We start from the raw sequence: 14,395 nt of genomic DNA, 5'->3' as shown, positions 1-14,395 counted from the left end.
CCAACGAGATATATATATGTTTTCCCCTTGGAATTGCCGCCACTGAGTCAGGTCAGACACAATCTTCTCGACCTCTCTCCGGATTCTGAGGTGAGAACGTGGTTTTCAGGCAGCAAACTTCAGTCAAGACAGGCTCCTCCTCCCCCTCTTCCAGCGGGTAATGAACCTTGGCCTCAAGGCTCATTAAACCCCATTATATAATCACCCCCATACCGAGTCTCTTTATAACCCTTCCGGTGGCTGGTTTCTTGGGAGTAGGCAGTTCGGCTTCATCGGTCTTTATTGCTACCTGCTGCTGCCTCCTTCCCCAAATCAGGCGCCCGCCTCAGCCCCAGGCACGCCAGGCCAGGCCCTCGGCAGAGTGACAGCTGTCTGTTGCCTGGTCCCCAGGACAAAGAACAGGAGCTGCTTGGAGAAGAGCTGGGGAGAGGGCAGAGTAAGATGGGGGAGGGGAGGGCATGCCGCCTTCTAAGACACCTCCTGAAGTATTTCATGAGACAGGGGCCTCGGACAGAACGCCAGCTGGTGTCATTAGGACCAAGATGGGGACGTCCAGGGACCATCAGTCACTTGTTCCCTCTGGTGGCTGCTGCCCTGAGTGCTGGACCCCCACAGGCAGCTCATAAAGAAGCACAGAGAAAACTGCAGGGGGGAAAGTACCCTGTCATTCCTCATCCCCAGGACGGATGAGGTGCAGAAGCTGGAGCTGAATTCTTGCAGCTGCCGGTCCCCCACCCCCACCCTCAGGGATGGCCACCACCTGGGACCATGGATGCTCTGAATATCGATCGACACTGAGTCCTGGGAGGTACCGACTGGTGAGCCGGTACAGGCACTGCTCTCTGGAAGGCAGCCTGGAGGCCAGGCTGTTCTCCCAGCTGGGCAAGTGCCACAACCTGAACAAGGTCCCTACTTGAAGAGCAAGCAGGCTTCCGTGAGGGCGGCTTTGCGATCTCATTCCGCAGGGGATGGTAGGGTGGCGGGTTCGGAATGAGTGCAAACTCCACCTCCTTCCCGACCTGGTGACCTTGGGTCAGTTCCATACACTCAGCCCGTTTCCTTGTCTATGAAATGGGGGTACTAAGAGCACCTACCGTATGGAGGAGTGGGAAGCTTACGTGAAATAACAGGTGTAAGCTGCTTTAGCCAACTTGGTGGTACCTGGAGCCTTGTCAACACACAATAAATGCCAGTGGCTATTACTACCACCATGTTCTTCACCGTCACACACTACCCCAGCGCACAGCATACAGCAATCGCTCCCAACGCCACCCTTTATTGAAACCTGGTGCTCGAAGCCCCAGCCCTGTGCTAGGACATTTACATGCATTCCTCATTCTGTCCTCACTATGGATCCCTGCAGGTAGAGCCGGGCTCAGGGCTCTGTGACTTGCCCAGTGACACCTCAGCAACCACTTAGTTGCTGTCAAGCCGAAATCGCTTCCACCAGCTGGTAACGAATGAAATGATTCCCTCCATCTAGGAGGCATTTTCTCATTCTGAAGAAGCCTCTTTACAGGGGTCATAGAGGCTGCCTGACCTAAGGCAGCTGGGTCAGAGACCCTTCAAGGAGTCACTGGCAAACAGCTTGTTGGACCAAAAGCGTGGAGGGCATCCGATCAGATGGTCCTAGGGCAGCGTGGCGGGTGAGAAGGCAACGCCGAGGAAATGCAGCGGGGACGGAAGCCACGTCCACCACCCTCTGCTTCTCTGGGGAGCCGTTCCCTCCTGAGTCAGCACCTTCCACGGAGCACAGTGGAAGGCCATCCTCGTGTTCTGTGCATGGCTAGCCTTGGAGACAGATCCCTCCATACTCGGGGGCTCCTGCCACTCCCCTCCCTCCCCAGCTGGTCACCCCCAGACCAGGGAAGTAGGACAAGCCCTGAGGAGGTGAAGTCCTCACAGCCCATCCGAGGTGGCTCGCACCCTGAGGGCCCGAGGTTCGGCTCGGTCCTCTCTGGCCTAATGCTGTCTCCCGGCATTACGGTCGGGGGTAATAAGATGGCATGTCACCTCCCCTCACACTGAGGCCACAGCCAGAGCTGACAGTGACAAACGGTAGGCAGACTCGGCCTGGCAGGGACACCGCCCCAGGGGCTCCCTGGCTGGCACGGTAGGGGGGGGGGAGGGGACTAGAGGCAAGAAGTTCTCTTCTGAAACTCAGAGTAGTGGGAGAATGGGACGATTACAAGCAGGGGAACCAGTGCCCAGCAGCTGTGTTCTCCCAACAGCCTGGCCCGGAGTCTCCACACCAGCTTCCTCAGTGAGTTAGGAGGTGCCCAGGGGAAGCTCACTGGGTGAGCCTTAGGATCACAGAGTTTCTAAGCTCTGAAACAGACCCTCGTGGAGTCTCTAATTGTCCAGTTGGGGAAACTGAGACCCCGGGAGATAGAGACAGGAACTCACTGCAGGAAAGAGATGGAATCTGAGCAGGCTAGAGTTGGGCCTGGGTTCAAAACCTACCAACCAGGCAACATCATTCACCTTCTGAGCCTCAGTTTCCTTATCTGTAAAATGGGAATAACAATGCCTGTCTCAAAGAGTGTGGTCAGCCTTGACGGTGGCAAGGCAGGGACAACGTCACACAGGCAATTGGTGGCAGCACAGAGACTCGGAGAGAGAGCTTTCCGAGGCCTGATGTGGAGCCCATGCGACCAGGCTGCCTCGTTCTGTCATTTGTTAGGGTCAATGCAAACGGGGCTGGTCCGCAGGGTCCAGCTACTATTTGGTTACACACTCATTCTCCCAGTGAGGCTCCATGCGCTGGTCCTCCTTTCAGAGAGATCCAGGGGCCTCCCTGTCCACAAGGACCAGCCCTGTCCCAAGAGGCACCTGTGCTCCCAGGGCCTCTTAGCCAGGAGCTGCTCCCGCCACAGGCACAGGGAGAAGCCGCGCCTCTCGGATGGAGACCAGCGCAGGTGCCAATGTTGGGAGCCACGGTGAACTCAGCCCGGCTTCCTCGTCCGTAACACTCTCTTGGCTTTAGATAAATGTGCCAGTCCATGGTTTGTTTTGTTTCTAAACAAGCTATAGGTGTTTCTGCTCTGGCCAGAACGAAAGAACAGAGCTGTGGCCAACCCCTGCGAGAGGGGCTAGACTAGAGAAAAGAGGCTGATACATATCCTAACAGCTGCCAGTTATGAAGCACTTCCTGTGCAGACAGCTCGACACACACGAGCTTATCTAATCCTCACAAACATCTATGAGATGCCTCTATTGTGATCCCCATTTTACAGATGAGGAGACTGAATCTCAATGAGGCTCTTCAACTTGCTCAAGGTCAGGCACAGGGCTCAAAAGCAACCACGGTGGGACTGGAACCCGGGCACTTCCCCCAGGGCTAGGACGGCCTGCCTCCCCCCGTCTCACTCACCTGCTATGTCATCACATCTTTTCCTCATCCGGGCTCACTGAGCCACCCTCCGACAGCCACGTGCCTGCCACGCAGGCCCACTGCCACGGAGCAGGTCTGGTCTCTGACAGTGATCCCTCCTGAATAATTGGTAATCGGCTTTCTGGTGCTGCCGTGGGCCGCGAGTGCTATTTTGATCTGCTTTGTTCAGGGCCTGCACCCCCTGGGCCTAAACAAGCCAGGCTCTGGAACTTCCCCTAGCGACGTCCACATGGGCCTCCTGCTCCCGAGTGGATGCAGGCTCCACATCAGTGGACTGCAAACTGAGCTCGGCCCCGCTCCTCCTGAGTTCCCAGGAAATAAAAGATCTTGTCTTGGCCCTGGATGGTGTGCTCAGTGGTTAGAATGCCGGCCTGCACACCAGAGGGTCACCTGTTCAATTCCAGTCAAGAACATGTACCTGAGTTGCAGGTTTGCTCCCCGGCCACAGTTGGGGTGCATGTGGGAGGCAACCAGTCAATGTGTGTCTCTCACATCAATATTTCTCTCTCTCCCCCTCTCCCTCTCCCTCTCCCTCGCTCTCTCCACCACCTTCCCCCCTCCCCTCCACTCTCTCTGAAAAGCAATGAGGAAAATACCCTCAGGTGAGAGTTAGCAACAACAACAGAGAGATCTTGTCTTGGCCAGAAGACTAGTTGGGCTTTCCTCAGGGGCTCCCCTCTGAAAACGGCTGTGCCTGTTCTGCAAAACGGGCCTCTGGGAGGAGAAGATTAAGTGCCTTCTAAGACCTCAGCCCTTGATCGCCAGAAAGTTCCATTTCCGCTCTGAGTAATAACAACTTTATCTGCAGCAGAATCCACAGGAGCAGAATGTTAACCACCCTGGGCCATGCTCAGCCCAGTGTGAACCCAAGTGCGTCTTGGAGATGTAAAGGTTACACTGTGCTGACCTGTGTGGGGGAGGGTGAAATAACAAAACACAATCACAGGAGCCTTATCCACAACAGAAAGAGAAAAAGGCTGGCACCGGCAGCTGAGAAACAGGAGAGAGAAAGCTGACATTCCCATCCTTGAATACCCTGCACACTGGCTTCCCTCTGTTATCCCAACACACCTGCCGGGCCAATGACAACAGCCAGTTGACCTGGAGCGCCGATGACACCCCTTCCCTTGAATCCATTCAAAGAGGCGTGTGTGGCGCAGGTGGGAGGTGGCAGGCAGACACAGATGAGGCGTATTCGGCGAACATTTCAAGAGCATTTTCACCAAAGAAAAGGAACACGGAGCGAGCGCGCACCTGGCAGAGAGCGCAGCCCTGGTGCAGTGACTTACTTGAGGAGAAGTTGGCCTCGCTGTGGACCGGAGGGGTGGAGGGCAGGAAGGGCCCTTGTCCCACGAAGAAGGAGCGGAGGGAGCGCTCGCACAGGAGCGGGGAGCGCTGCTGAGCTGGGATGTTCTCACAGCTGCCCACGCTGCTGTGGATCTTGAGGTTCAAGGGCTTGCTTTTCTTCTTGGCTCTGGAAGGGGGACAGAGAGAGGGAAGTGTATGCGTACACACACAATGAGAGCAGGGAGAGCCCATCTCCTTAGCGCGGCCCAATACCCACTCCCACCTTGACCGGGCCCTGTGGCCCTCGCCATGTCCGTTTCTCACCTCCAACCCTTTGCTTATGCTGTCCCCAATGCCAGGAATACCATCCCCTTCTTGCCTGGTTAATCCCCATCTGTCTTTTTTTAAATTTTTGTTTATTAAATTGACTGGGGTGACATTGGTCAACATGAACATACAGGTTTCGTGTGTGGGTTTCTATGTTACAAGATCTGTGTGTTGCACCGCGTGCCCGCCACCCAAAGTCAAATCTTCTCCTGTCACCTTGTATTAGGATCTCCTTCCCCCCTCCCACCTTCCCTCTGGCTACCACCACACTGCTGTTTGTGTTCTTAAGGTTCAGATTTATATCCCACATGAGTAAAATCATATGGTTCTTAGCTTTTTCTGACTTATTTCACTTAGCATAATGCTCTCAAGGGCCATCCATGTGCAAATGGCACTATTTCATCCTTTCTTATGGCTAAGTAGCATTCCACTGTGTGCATGGATAAAGAAGATGTGGCCCCTATGCCCATGGTCCTTTATGACTTGTCTCTGGGGTCCTCCCCTCCTGGAAGCTTCCCTGACACCCAATGCCCCCAGCAGGGCTGAGCGTTCTTCCTCTAAGAAGCCCTGGCTTGGGTTGGCTGTTCCTCCTCAATTCTCCTAAAATAGTCTGTATATATTTCTGTGGCGGTGCTTTCCTATTTTTCCAAATTCGCTCTTTCAGTTTTTATCATCCAAGTGGACTGAGTCTTTGAGGGCAATGATTCTGTATTGTTCATTTCTCTGTCCTTGGCAAGGATAGCACAAAACCTGCACACAGTAGGTGCTAACTGAATGCTGATTCAGTGCCCGATCTGGATTAAGACTCTGGCACTTACCATACTGCATTCTAATACCCTGTCTTCCACACTCGACCGCGGGCTCCTTGAGGGCAGGAACCTGTGGTTTCCGTTGTTGGCGCTCTCAGATCCTTGCTTGGCACCCGCTGGATAGAATGAACCTCCCCAGCTGGTTTGGAAACATGCCCCCACTTCCGAAGAGCTTAGGTGATCAGGTTATGAGAGTTTGCTTTGAAATGGCATCCAAAGCTAAGCTCACTGTTCTCCTCCCCACCTCCCCACAGCACCCCATTCAGGTCTGGCCAGGAGTTGGGCGCCCTCTTGTGGCCAAAGTGAACCCTCCTTGCAAATGTCCAAGCTCTGGAAGGAGTGCCCAGGAAGGTGTGTTCATATAAGACTGGAGGGCTCCCATGTGAGCAGCCCTGCCCAGGCGCCTGCTGCTCCTCCGCTGTAAGGAGCCCAGGGGTGCCCACGGAGCCGCCCCTCACAGGGCCCGCCGTCAGCCCTGCGAGTCATCTCCCCAGGGGCCTGTGGCAGGCCCAGGACGCGCCTCCGGCTGCAGCAGCACCTGGTGGTGGCTCTCCCTGGCCATGGCGGAGAAGAGCAGGAAGCAGGGAAGCGGTGGCATTCATTCCACACGAGTGCCCAGTGGTGCAGATCCAAAGAGACAGTGTCATTTAGGAGTGAAACTCCCCGGCCCTGGGATCAGGGAGACCAGGCTCGGGTCCTGACCGTGACCTCAGAAGAGTGCTCTCATCTCTGGGCCTCAGTTTCCTCAACTGGACAGTGAGAAAAATAACAGCGCCTACCTACGGGGGATGTCATGACAATTCTACGAGATCATGTGCCTGGCACAGGGCCTAGCACAGAACGAGGGTTCAGGTCACCCATTGTTAACGTCACTATGATCAGGTTAAATTCAGTGTCTGTGTAGCATGGGAAGAACCTCAAAGAAGCCAGGCTGTGTTTTTCATCTGAAACATCCACCAACTCTCAACTCACTCCCCCGACAAATGAAAAGGGTGCAGTCAAACCCTTTAGCAGAGATACTGTTGTCATCCCCAAACCACAGGCAGGAACTGTGAGGGCCACCAAGTGATGAGGCCAGGTCCTTGTACAACAAGCATGTCAAACTCAAAGGCTAGCATGGGCCAAATAAACGCCACATGCCGGCTGAGGGCCACAAGTTTGACATGTTTTTTGTACAAGGAGAACCGAGTCTAATCCAGCACAAGTTTAACAGTAGCTTAATGAGAGTCCAATTGCCTTAAACAGATGGGGCAGAGAAGGGGTGTATCTAAACAAATGATAGTTGGACAGATGGATGGATTAAAAAGATGAATAAATGGATGGGTGGGTGGATGGGTAGATGGATGAACAGAAGGATGGATGGAGGTAAGAATGGATAGATGGGTGGATGGATGGAAGGAAAGGAGGGAAGGAGGGCGGGAGGGAGGGAGGGAGGGAACATGGAAGAAAGGATGAAAACAGAAAGATGAAATGAATAAAGGACGGAGAGGATGGGAGGAAGGCAGGAAGGAAGCGTAGGATCCCTGAGGACAGACACAGCTTACTTTTCTTTCTCTAGTCCCTGGCCACCCCCTGCCTAGGTCTCTAGCTGGTTCTGCACACAGAAGGCTCTAGCTCAGCACACATTAGCCAGCCGCCTCTCAGCGCCCTCCCCACAAAGAACACCGAGGGGCCTCCCCATCTGGTGTTTCGTCTCTGCCCCATTTCCTGCTCCAAGGTCTGTTGGGCTTTGGGTTACGCAGAGCCACCAGCTCACATGGCCTCTTCACCCTCAGCTTCCTTGAGTGTGGGGTTGTGTCCTCTTGAACTCAAGAGCCATCACCCGGCCAAATCCCTCAGCGTCTCATTAGCAGTGTCTGGAGCGTCTGGCCTGCCAGTTGGGAGGAAATGACAGGGCTGGGAACAGACAAGGTCCTTGCAGTCATGGTGGGAGGACAGGCGTGAGCTCACATTCTCCCACACCACCCTGTGCAGCACTACGTGCTAACCCGTTTACTGGGACACAACCATTTCCCAAAACTGGAACAAATGCCCGCTGGTCTCCCACGTGGCTCAGTGAGCTGGCCAACCTCTCCATCAGGCCCTTTAAGTCCTTAGCAGTTGGCCTGGTCTGATGACCTACTAGGAGGCCTCCAGGAGAGGCCCTCTTCGAAACCAAATAGCACCAGTTCTTGGGTGATAAGGGAGGGGCAGGGGTACCTACAGACCCTCAATTCAGGTGCTCAGATTCCAGGCATGGGGGGGCTTGAAAAAACAGGGGCCTGCCGGGCCCGTGTGGCTCAGTGGTTGAGCACCGACCTATGAACCAGGAGGTCCTGGTTCCATTCTCAGTCAGGACACATGCCCAGGTTGTGGGCTTGATCCCCACTGGGGGGCGTACAGGAGGCAGCCAATCACTGATTCTCTCTCATCACTGATGTGTCTATCTCTCCCTCTCCCTTCCCCTCTGAAATCAATAAAAATATATTTAAAGAAAGAAAAACCAAGGGCCTGGTAAGTCTAACACTGGGAGGATATTTCGTGAGAGGCCACTCTGCTCCTTGGCTACAGTGTAGGTGGCCACCCTCGTTTCTGGCTTGAGCACACCCCAAGCGTGGCATTAATAAACCGGGCTCTGGCGAGAAAGGAGCACGAGGACTCCTTCAAATGCCTCTCCCCAGGTGTGCAGGAGCATGCCATGCTTTTAGATGACCCATGAGTGATATTTTTGTATTTTAGTAGCTAAAATTGGAAAAATAAGCTTTCACACCACACCAAATTATTTCCTGGCATACAGCTTTATGTAAAATACACTAAGAAGAAGAAAAAGAGGAAGAGAATGAAGGACAAGGAGAAGAGAAATTGAAAGAAGGTGAGAAAGAAGGAGGGGTAGGAAGAGATGGTGATTGAAAAAATGTTACGTAAATTCATGGTTCAATTCCTGGTATAGGTCCCACCAGAATGCCCTGTCCCCGAGCTATCTTTCCACCCAAACTGGACCCAGACCCTTCCCTTCTCTGGCTTGGCCTGGCCGTGAACAAATCACCCAAAGTAACCCCCAAATCCTACTTCCCGAAGCCTAATTCACCCCAAGAGCGGCCACTTCTGCCACCTGGTATGTTTTTCCACATCCTGATCCCGTCCTCCTGGGGTTGGCTGGGTCTTGTCACAGCACCTCTATGTTTCTTCAAGCTCTGGGCACAGTTTTGGAGGACACACATGTTTTTCTGATTATGTGATGACCGTGGGCCTTGCCCACCTGTCTAGAAGTGGATCCAAGAAGTGAATTCAAGAACGTCCTCGTGCTTCCAGTGCACATCCCATAAAAGCTGGTGGGCTCCTCGTGGACGTGAGTTGGAGGGGCGGCCCTCCAGTGGGTCCACTTTGCCTGGATGCTATGAACGGGCCAGGCTGGCCCCCCACCCTGACTATCCATTTCTAATAGGAAGTGTTTGCTGCATAGAGTGCCTGGGGAGGGAGGAGGGTGGTAATGAAACTGCAGGGAGGGTAAGGGCCTGCAACGAGCCCACCTGGGGGGTGATTCCAGCACGCAGGACTGCTGACGTCAGCACTGAGGTCCGGCGGGCTGAGTGGGCAGGAGTCAGGCCCTGTGCTGGGGACATGCTATCTCATTTGGGAGAGGAACAATTATGGCCTCCACTTCATAATTAGGGTGACTGGGGTTTTCAACAGTTAGTAACCCAGATCACAACTCCATAAAGGCTTGGAGTGTGGTCACAGATTTCACTGACTTCAAAGCCCGATATATATGTAATTGATTTCAGAGAGGAAGGGAGAGGAGGGGGGAGGGAAAGATAGAAAGAAACATCAATGATGAGAGAGAATCTGACCGGGGAAAGATAGAAAGAAACATCAATGATGAGAGAGAAACCGAGTATGTGTCCTGACTGGTTCAACCACTGAGCCACTCCGGCCGGGCTCAAAGCCTGTCCTTAATCGTTCTATTAATCCTGCTGTAGGAGCTCCTCATGTACACGCCCATTTTACAGGCGTGCTTGCAGAAACCCAGAACTGTCCAGTGGTCGGCAAACTCATTAATCAACAGAGCCAAATATCAACAGTACAATGACTGAAATTTCTTTTGAGAGCCAAATTTTTTAAACTTAAACTATATAGGTAGGTACATTGTTATTAACTTAATTAGGGTACTCCTAAGGCTTAGGAAGAGCCACACTCAAGGGGCCAAAGAGCCGCAGTTTGCCAACCACGGGTAGGCCATCGGTTTCAGGATTAGCTGGGGAGAACCAATCTTTCACTCACAGCCTGGGCATCTTGCCAGAAGGCTGGTCTTGGCCAGTTCTTGACCTGGACATGGACAATGCTGCCTCTGCCCCACGGAATAATCCAGAATCCACGGCCTCCTCTCCAGGCAAACACCACTGCCGGCCGGCCCAGCCTCCCCCACCCCTCTGAGCTCACCCAGCTAGCCAGCCTCGGCTCTGCCTCCCAGGCCTGCTCTGTGCGGGCGTCCAGGCACGCTGATTTTCCTGCCTCCCTGTGATTAGCAACTAATCTTATTTTTTTGTTCCCCGACCCATAAATCAGTTACAGACCAAATATTTACACAGGCCATCATTTCCGACTGAACCAGGGCTCGTGACAGCCCTGGTTATTAAAAAGGATGACTGATTTGGGGCCGAGATTTCATGGGCATGTGGCTGGATGTTTTCTTTTAGGTTTCCTTCCCCGTCCCCTTGCCCGAAGAAAAAACCAATTTCCAAGAAAAACTGGCTCAGAGATCTGCTCTCGCTGTCTCCACGGGGCCAGTGGGACATAGTCAGCCCCCAAAGTGCTGGCCTGTGCTGGCTTCTCCCCCTTCTCTGGGAGCCCTTCTCTGGCCTCCCCCTGAGCAGGGAACCATTTGACCCTCAAACATCCCCTAACTCAGGAACCCTAAAGAAGAGAGGGGGAGGGGCCAGGAAGGGGGAACTGGACAGCATCATTACTCTCAGCCCAGGACCCCAAGGTGACCGAGGGAAGCCATGTGTTGAGTTGGTAAGACCACCCGGTGGGGCAGCAGGAGGCTCTGTCATTTCCTAGCCAGTCACCTTGGCTACGAGGCTGGTTTTTCCTCCGGTCAAGTGCAGGGATTTGCTGGGTGGTCTCTGTCCCTTTCTGCCCCATGTATCTTGGTTCTAATGATGACAGCTGCCATTCATTGAGCCCTCACTAGGTGCCTGGCCTTGTGCTAAGCATTCTACAGGCATTAACTCGTTCTGTTCTTTGTTGTTAATCCTCACCCGAGGATATTTTTCCATTATTTTTTAGAGAAAGTGGAAGGGAGGGGGAGAAACATCGACATGAGAGACACACACCAATTGGTTGCCTTGCCCATGTGCCCCGACCAGGGCCAGGGCTTGAGCCTGCAACCGAGATACGTGCCCTTGACTGGAATCAAACCTTCAGTCCACAGGCCTACACTCTATCCACTGAGCCAAACCGGCCAGGGCTCATTCTGTTAGGATGGGGTTTGTCACCTCCAGATGAAGGAACAGAAAATCAGTGACTTACCAGGACCGCACAGCGTATAAGGGGCAGAGCGAGGATTTGAACGTGGCTGTCTGAGCCCAACGCTCTTAGAGTTAAAATACACTGCAGCCTCCCTCGGCCCTAGTTCTGCTGCTAGGCCCACTTCAGCAGGGAAGCACCCTCCCGCGTGGATTCCCATCATCTGACGCCTCCACATGAATGCGTCCAGGTAAGCATCCTAAGCCAGTGGTTCTCAACCTTGGCTGAACATTAGAATCACCTGGGAATCTTTTTAAAATCCTGATTTCTGGGCCTCATCCTCTGGAAATTCTGTTTCTTTTTTACTAATGTGGCCCCACCCCATAACAAAGAAACAGAATTTCCAGAGGATGAGGCCCAAAAATCAGGATTTTAAATAGATTCCCAGGTGACTCTAATGTGCAGCCAAGGTTGGGAACCACTGTCCTAAGCGAAGGCAGGATTGAGGGGATCTGCTCAGGTGGGAGCCGGCAAAGGCTTTCCCTCTGCAGGCAGGGCAGCCAGAAATATTTTTTCAGGCAAACTGTGAGATTTTGCCACTACTGAATATTTCACCAGAGATGCTTTATGCTAGGAAAAATGAATTGGGAGTGAATCCTTACGGACATGCCTCAAGAGGCAGTATTTCAATGGAGCAATTCTATGAGAAACACACTGAAATGCGTGCATCACAGCCTGAGAGACAGACAAGATCATCTACCCACTGTAAGGGCTTGGGAAGGACTCAGACTTAAGTTACTGAGCCCGGCTGGGCGCCCGCCAGCTGCTAACCTCAGCTGCTCTTAGTTTCCTTTCTTGTAAAATCTCACTCTTAGAAGCTCCTCCGTCCTCACAGTGATGTCTCTCCCCTTCCTGCAGACCTATGGCGTGGCCCTGGGCAGGGCAGACTCTGCCCGGCTTTGAGTCCTTCTGTTTAGACAATGGGATCACCCCTCCAGACCCTCCATCCGCCCTGGCTTCTGTGGGGGCAAATGCGTCAGCACTGGCTGAGCAGAGGGCACAGTAAAACTGCAGCTGGTGTGGTCCCAGCAGCGCGGCATTTCCACTAAGTCACTCGTGACTGTCTGACAGTGTCTCTAGGAAGAAAGTCTGGAACTCTTATTTCCATGTGAGTGTGAAGAACTGTTGCCTGAAATCTGTGTTGTTGCTTTTGCTGATGTGGGAAGAAAACTCACTGCCAATCAACACATATAGTGTGATTTTATCTATACAAATATCCTATCTAATAAAGAGGGAATATGCTAATTGACCATCACAACCTCACAAGATGGCAGCGCCCACAGCCACAAGATGGTGGCACCCAGTCCCCTCAGCCCCGCCTCATCATCCAGCCAGAGTCCCCCAGTCCTCTCAGCTCTGCAGGGGAGGGCAGTTGGGGGCAATCAGGCCAGCAGGGGAGGGCAGTTGGGGATGATCATGCTAGCAGGGGAGCAGTCAGATGTCAATCAGGCTGGCAGGGGAGTGGTTAGGGGTGATCAGGCTGGCAGCAGAGTGGTTAGGGGCAATCAGGCAGGCAGGAAGGCAGGCAGGCAAGTGGTTAGAAGCCAGAAGTCCCGGATTGTGAGAGGGATGTCCGACTGCCAGTTTAGGCCCGATCCTAGCCTAAACCGGCAGTCGGACATCCCCTAAGGGGTCCTAGATTGGAGAGGGTGCAGGCTGGGCTGAGGGACACACACACACCCCGCCCCTCGGATGAATTTTATGCACCGGACCTCTAGTGTGTGTGTGTGTGTGTGTGTGTGTGTGTGTGTGTGTGTATACCGGTATATGAATGTAATCCTATCTAATAAAAGAGAAACTTGGTAATTAGCCGTACAGCCGCTACCCTTCCCATTGGCTAATCACTGAGATATGCAAATTAACTGCCAACCAAGATGGCGGCCGGCAGCCAGGCAGCTGACACGAACAGGGAGGCTTGCTTGCTCCAGTCACGGAGGAAGCCAGGTTCCCCGCCTGCTGCCGGCCTCTCAGCTGCTCTCTAAGAAACACTGTAACAAATATAGAAGCTAAACAAAACCCCAGAAACCTGCTTTCAATCAGCCAGGCTTCAGCCAGCTGGACCGCAACATTGTTTCAAATACAGCCGAGGCCTCAGAGCTAAAGCTGGCCCAGAATTAAAAAAAAAGAAAAAAAGGACAGGTTGGGAGCTTCAGTCACCCGCCAGCCTGAAAACGGCCCTCAGCCCCTCATCCAGGCTGGCCAGGCACCCCAGTGGGGACCCCCCACCCTGATCCAGGACACCCTTCAGGGCAAACCAGCCGGCCCCCACCCGTGCACCAGGCCTCTATCCTATATAGTAAAAGGGTAATATGCCTCCCAGCACCGGGATCAGCGGAGCCACGAGGCCTCCTGGCACCGGGATCAGCATGACAGGGGGCAGTGCTCAAACCCCCTGATCGCCCTGCAGCTCTGTGTGTGACAGGGCGCGGGGCCACAACCTCCCTATCCGCCCTGCTCTGTTCGTGACAGGGGAAGGCACCCCAACCCCCTGATCAGCCCTGCTCTGTGCCTGATAGGGGGGAGCTCCCCAACCCCCTGATCGGCCCTGCTCTGTGTGTGACAGGGTGCGGTGCCCCAACCCCCACCCCCACGGGCCCTGCTCTGTGTGTGATGGGGTAGAGCCATAACCTCCCCATTGGCCCTGCCCTGAGTGTGACAGTGGCGGTGCCCCAGACCCCTGATTGGCCCTGCTCTGTGGGTGATAGAGGGCGGCGCCCCAACCACCCCTGCTCTGTGTGTGACGGGGTAGAACCATAACCTTCCCATCGGCCCTGCCCTGAGTGTGACAGGGTGTGGCACCCCAACCCCCTGATCCGCCCTGCTCTGTGTGTGACAGGGGGCGGTGCCCCAACTCCCCTATCAGCCCTACTCTGTGAGTGACATGGGGGAGCTCCTCAACCCCCTGATTGGCCCTGCTCTGTGCATGACAGGGGGGAGCTCCCCAACCCCCCTGATGGGCCCTGCTCTGTGCATGACAGGGGGGAGCTCCCCAACCCCCTGATCGACCCTGCTCTGTGCGTGACAGGAGGGAGCTCCCCAAACCCCCTGATTGACCCTGCTCTGTGCGTGA

The 14,395-nt window shown here is 54.1% G+C and overlaps 1 protein-coding gene across 1 annotated transcript in view; it reads right to left on the bottom strand.

The window, feature by feature from the left end:
- KSR2 (kinase suppressor of ras 2) overlaps positions 1-14,395 on the bottom strand; it is a 258,784-nt gene that overhangs the window by 112,082 nt on the left and 132,307 nt on the right. The window contains 1 exon segment of the mRNA XM_023760417.1: positions 4,684-4,868. Within this exon segment, the coding sequence (XP_023616185.1) occupies positions 4,684-4,868 (185 nt within the window).

Source organism: Myotis lucifugus, unplaced genomic scaffold (assembly GCF_000147115.1).
Source record: "Myotis lucifugus unplaced genomic scaffold, Myoluc2.0 scaffold_181, whole genome shotgun sequence".
Classification (NCBI taxonomy): Eukaryota; Metazoa; Chordata; class Mammalia; order Chiroptera; family Vespertilionidae; genus Myotis; species Myotis lucifugus.
Note: the sequence above shows the minus strand (reverse complement) of the source record. Positions and strands in the feature narration are given on the sequence as shown.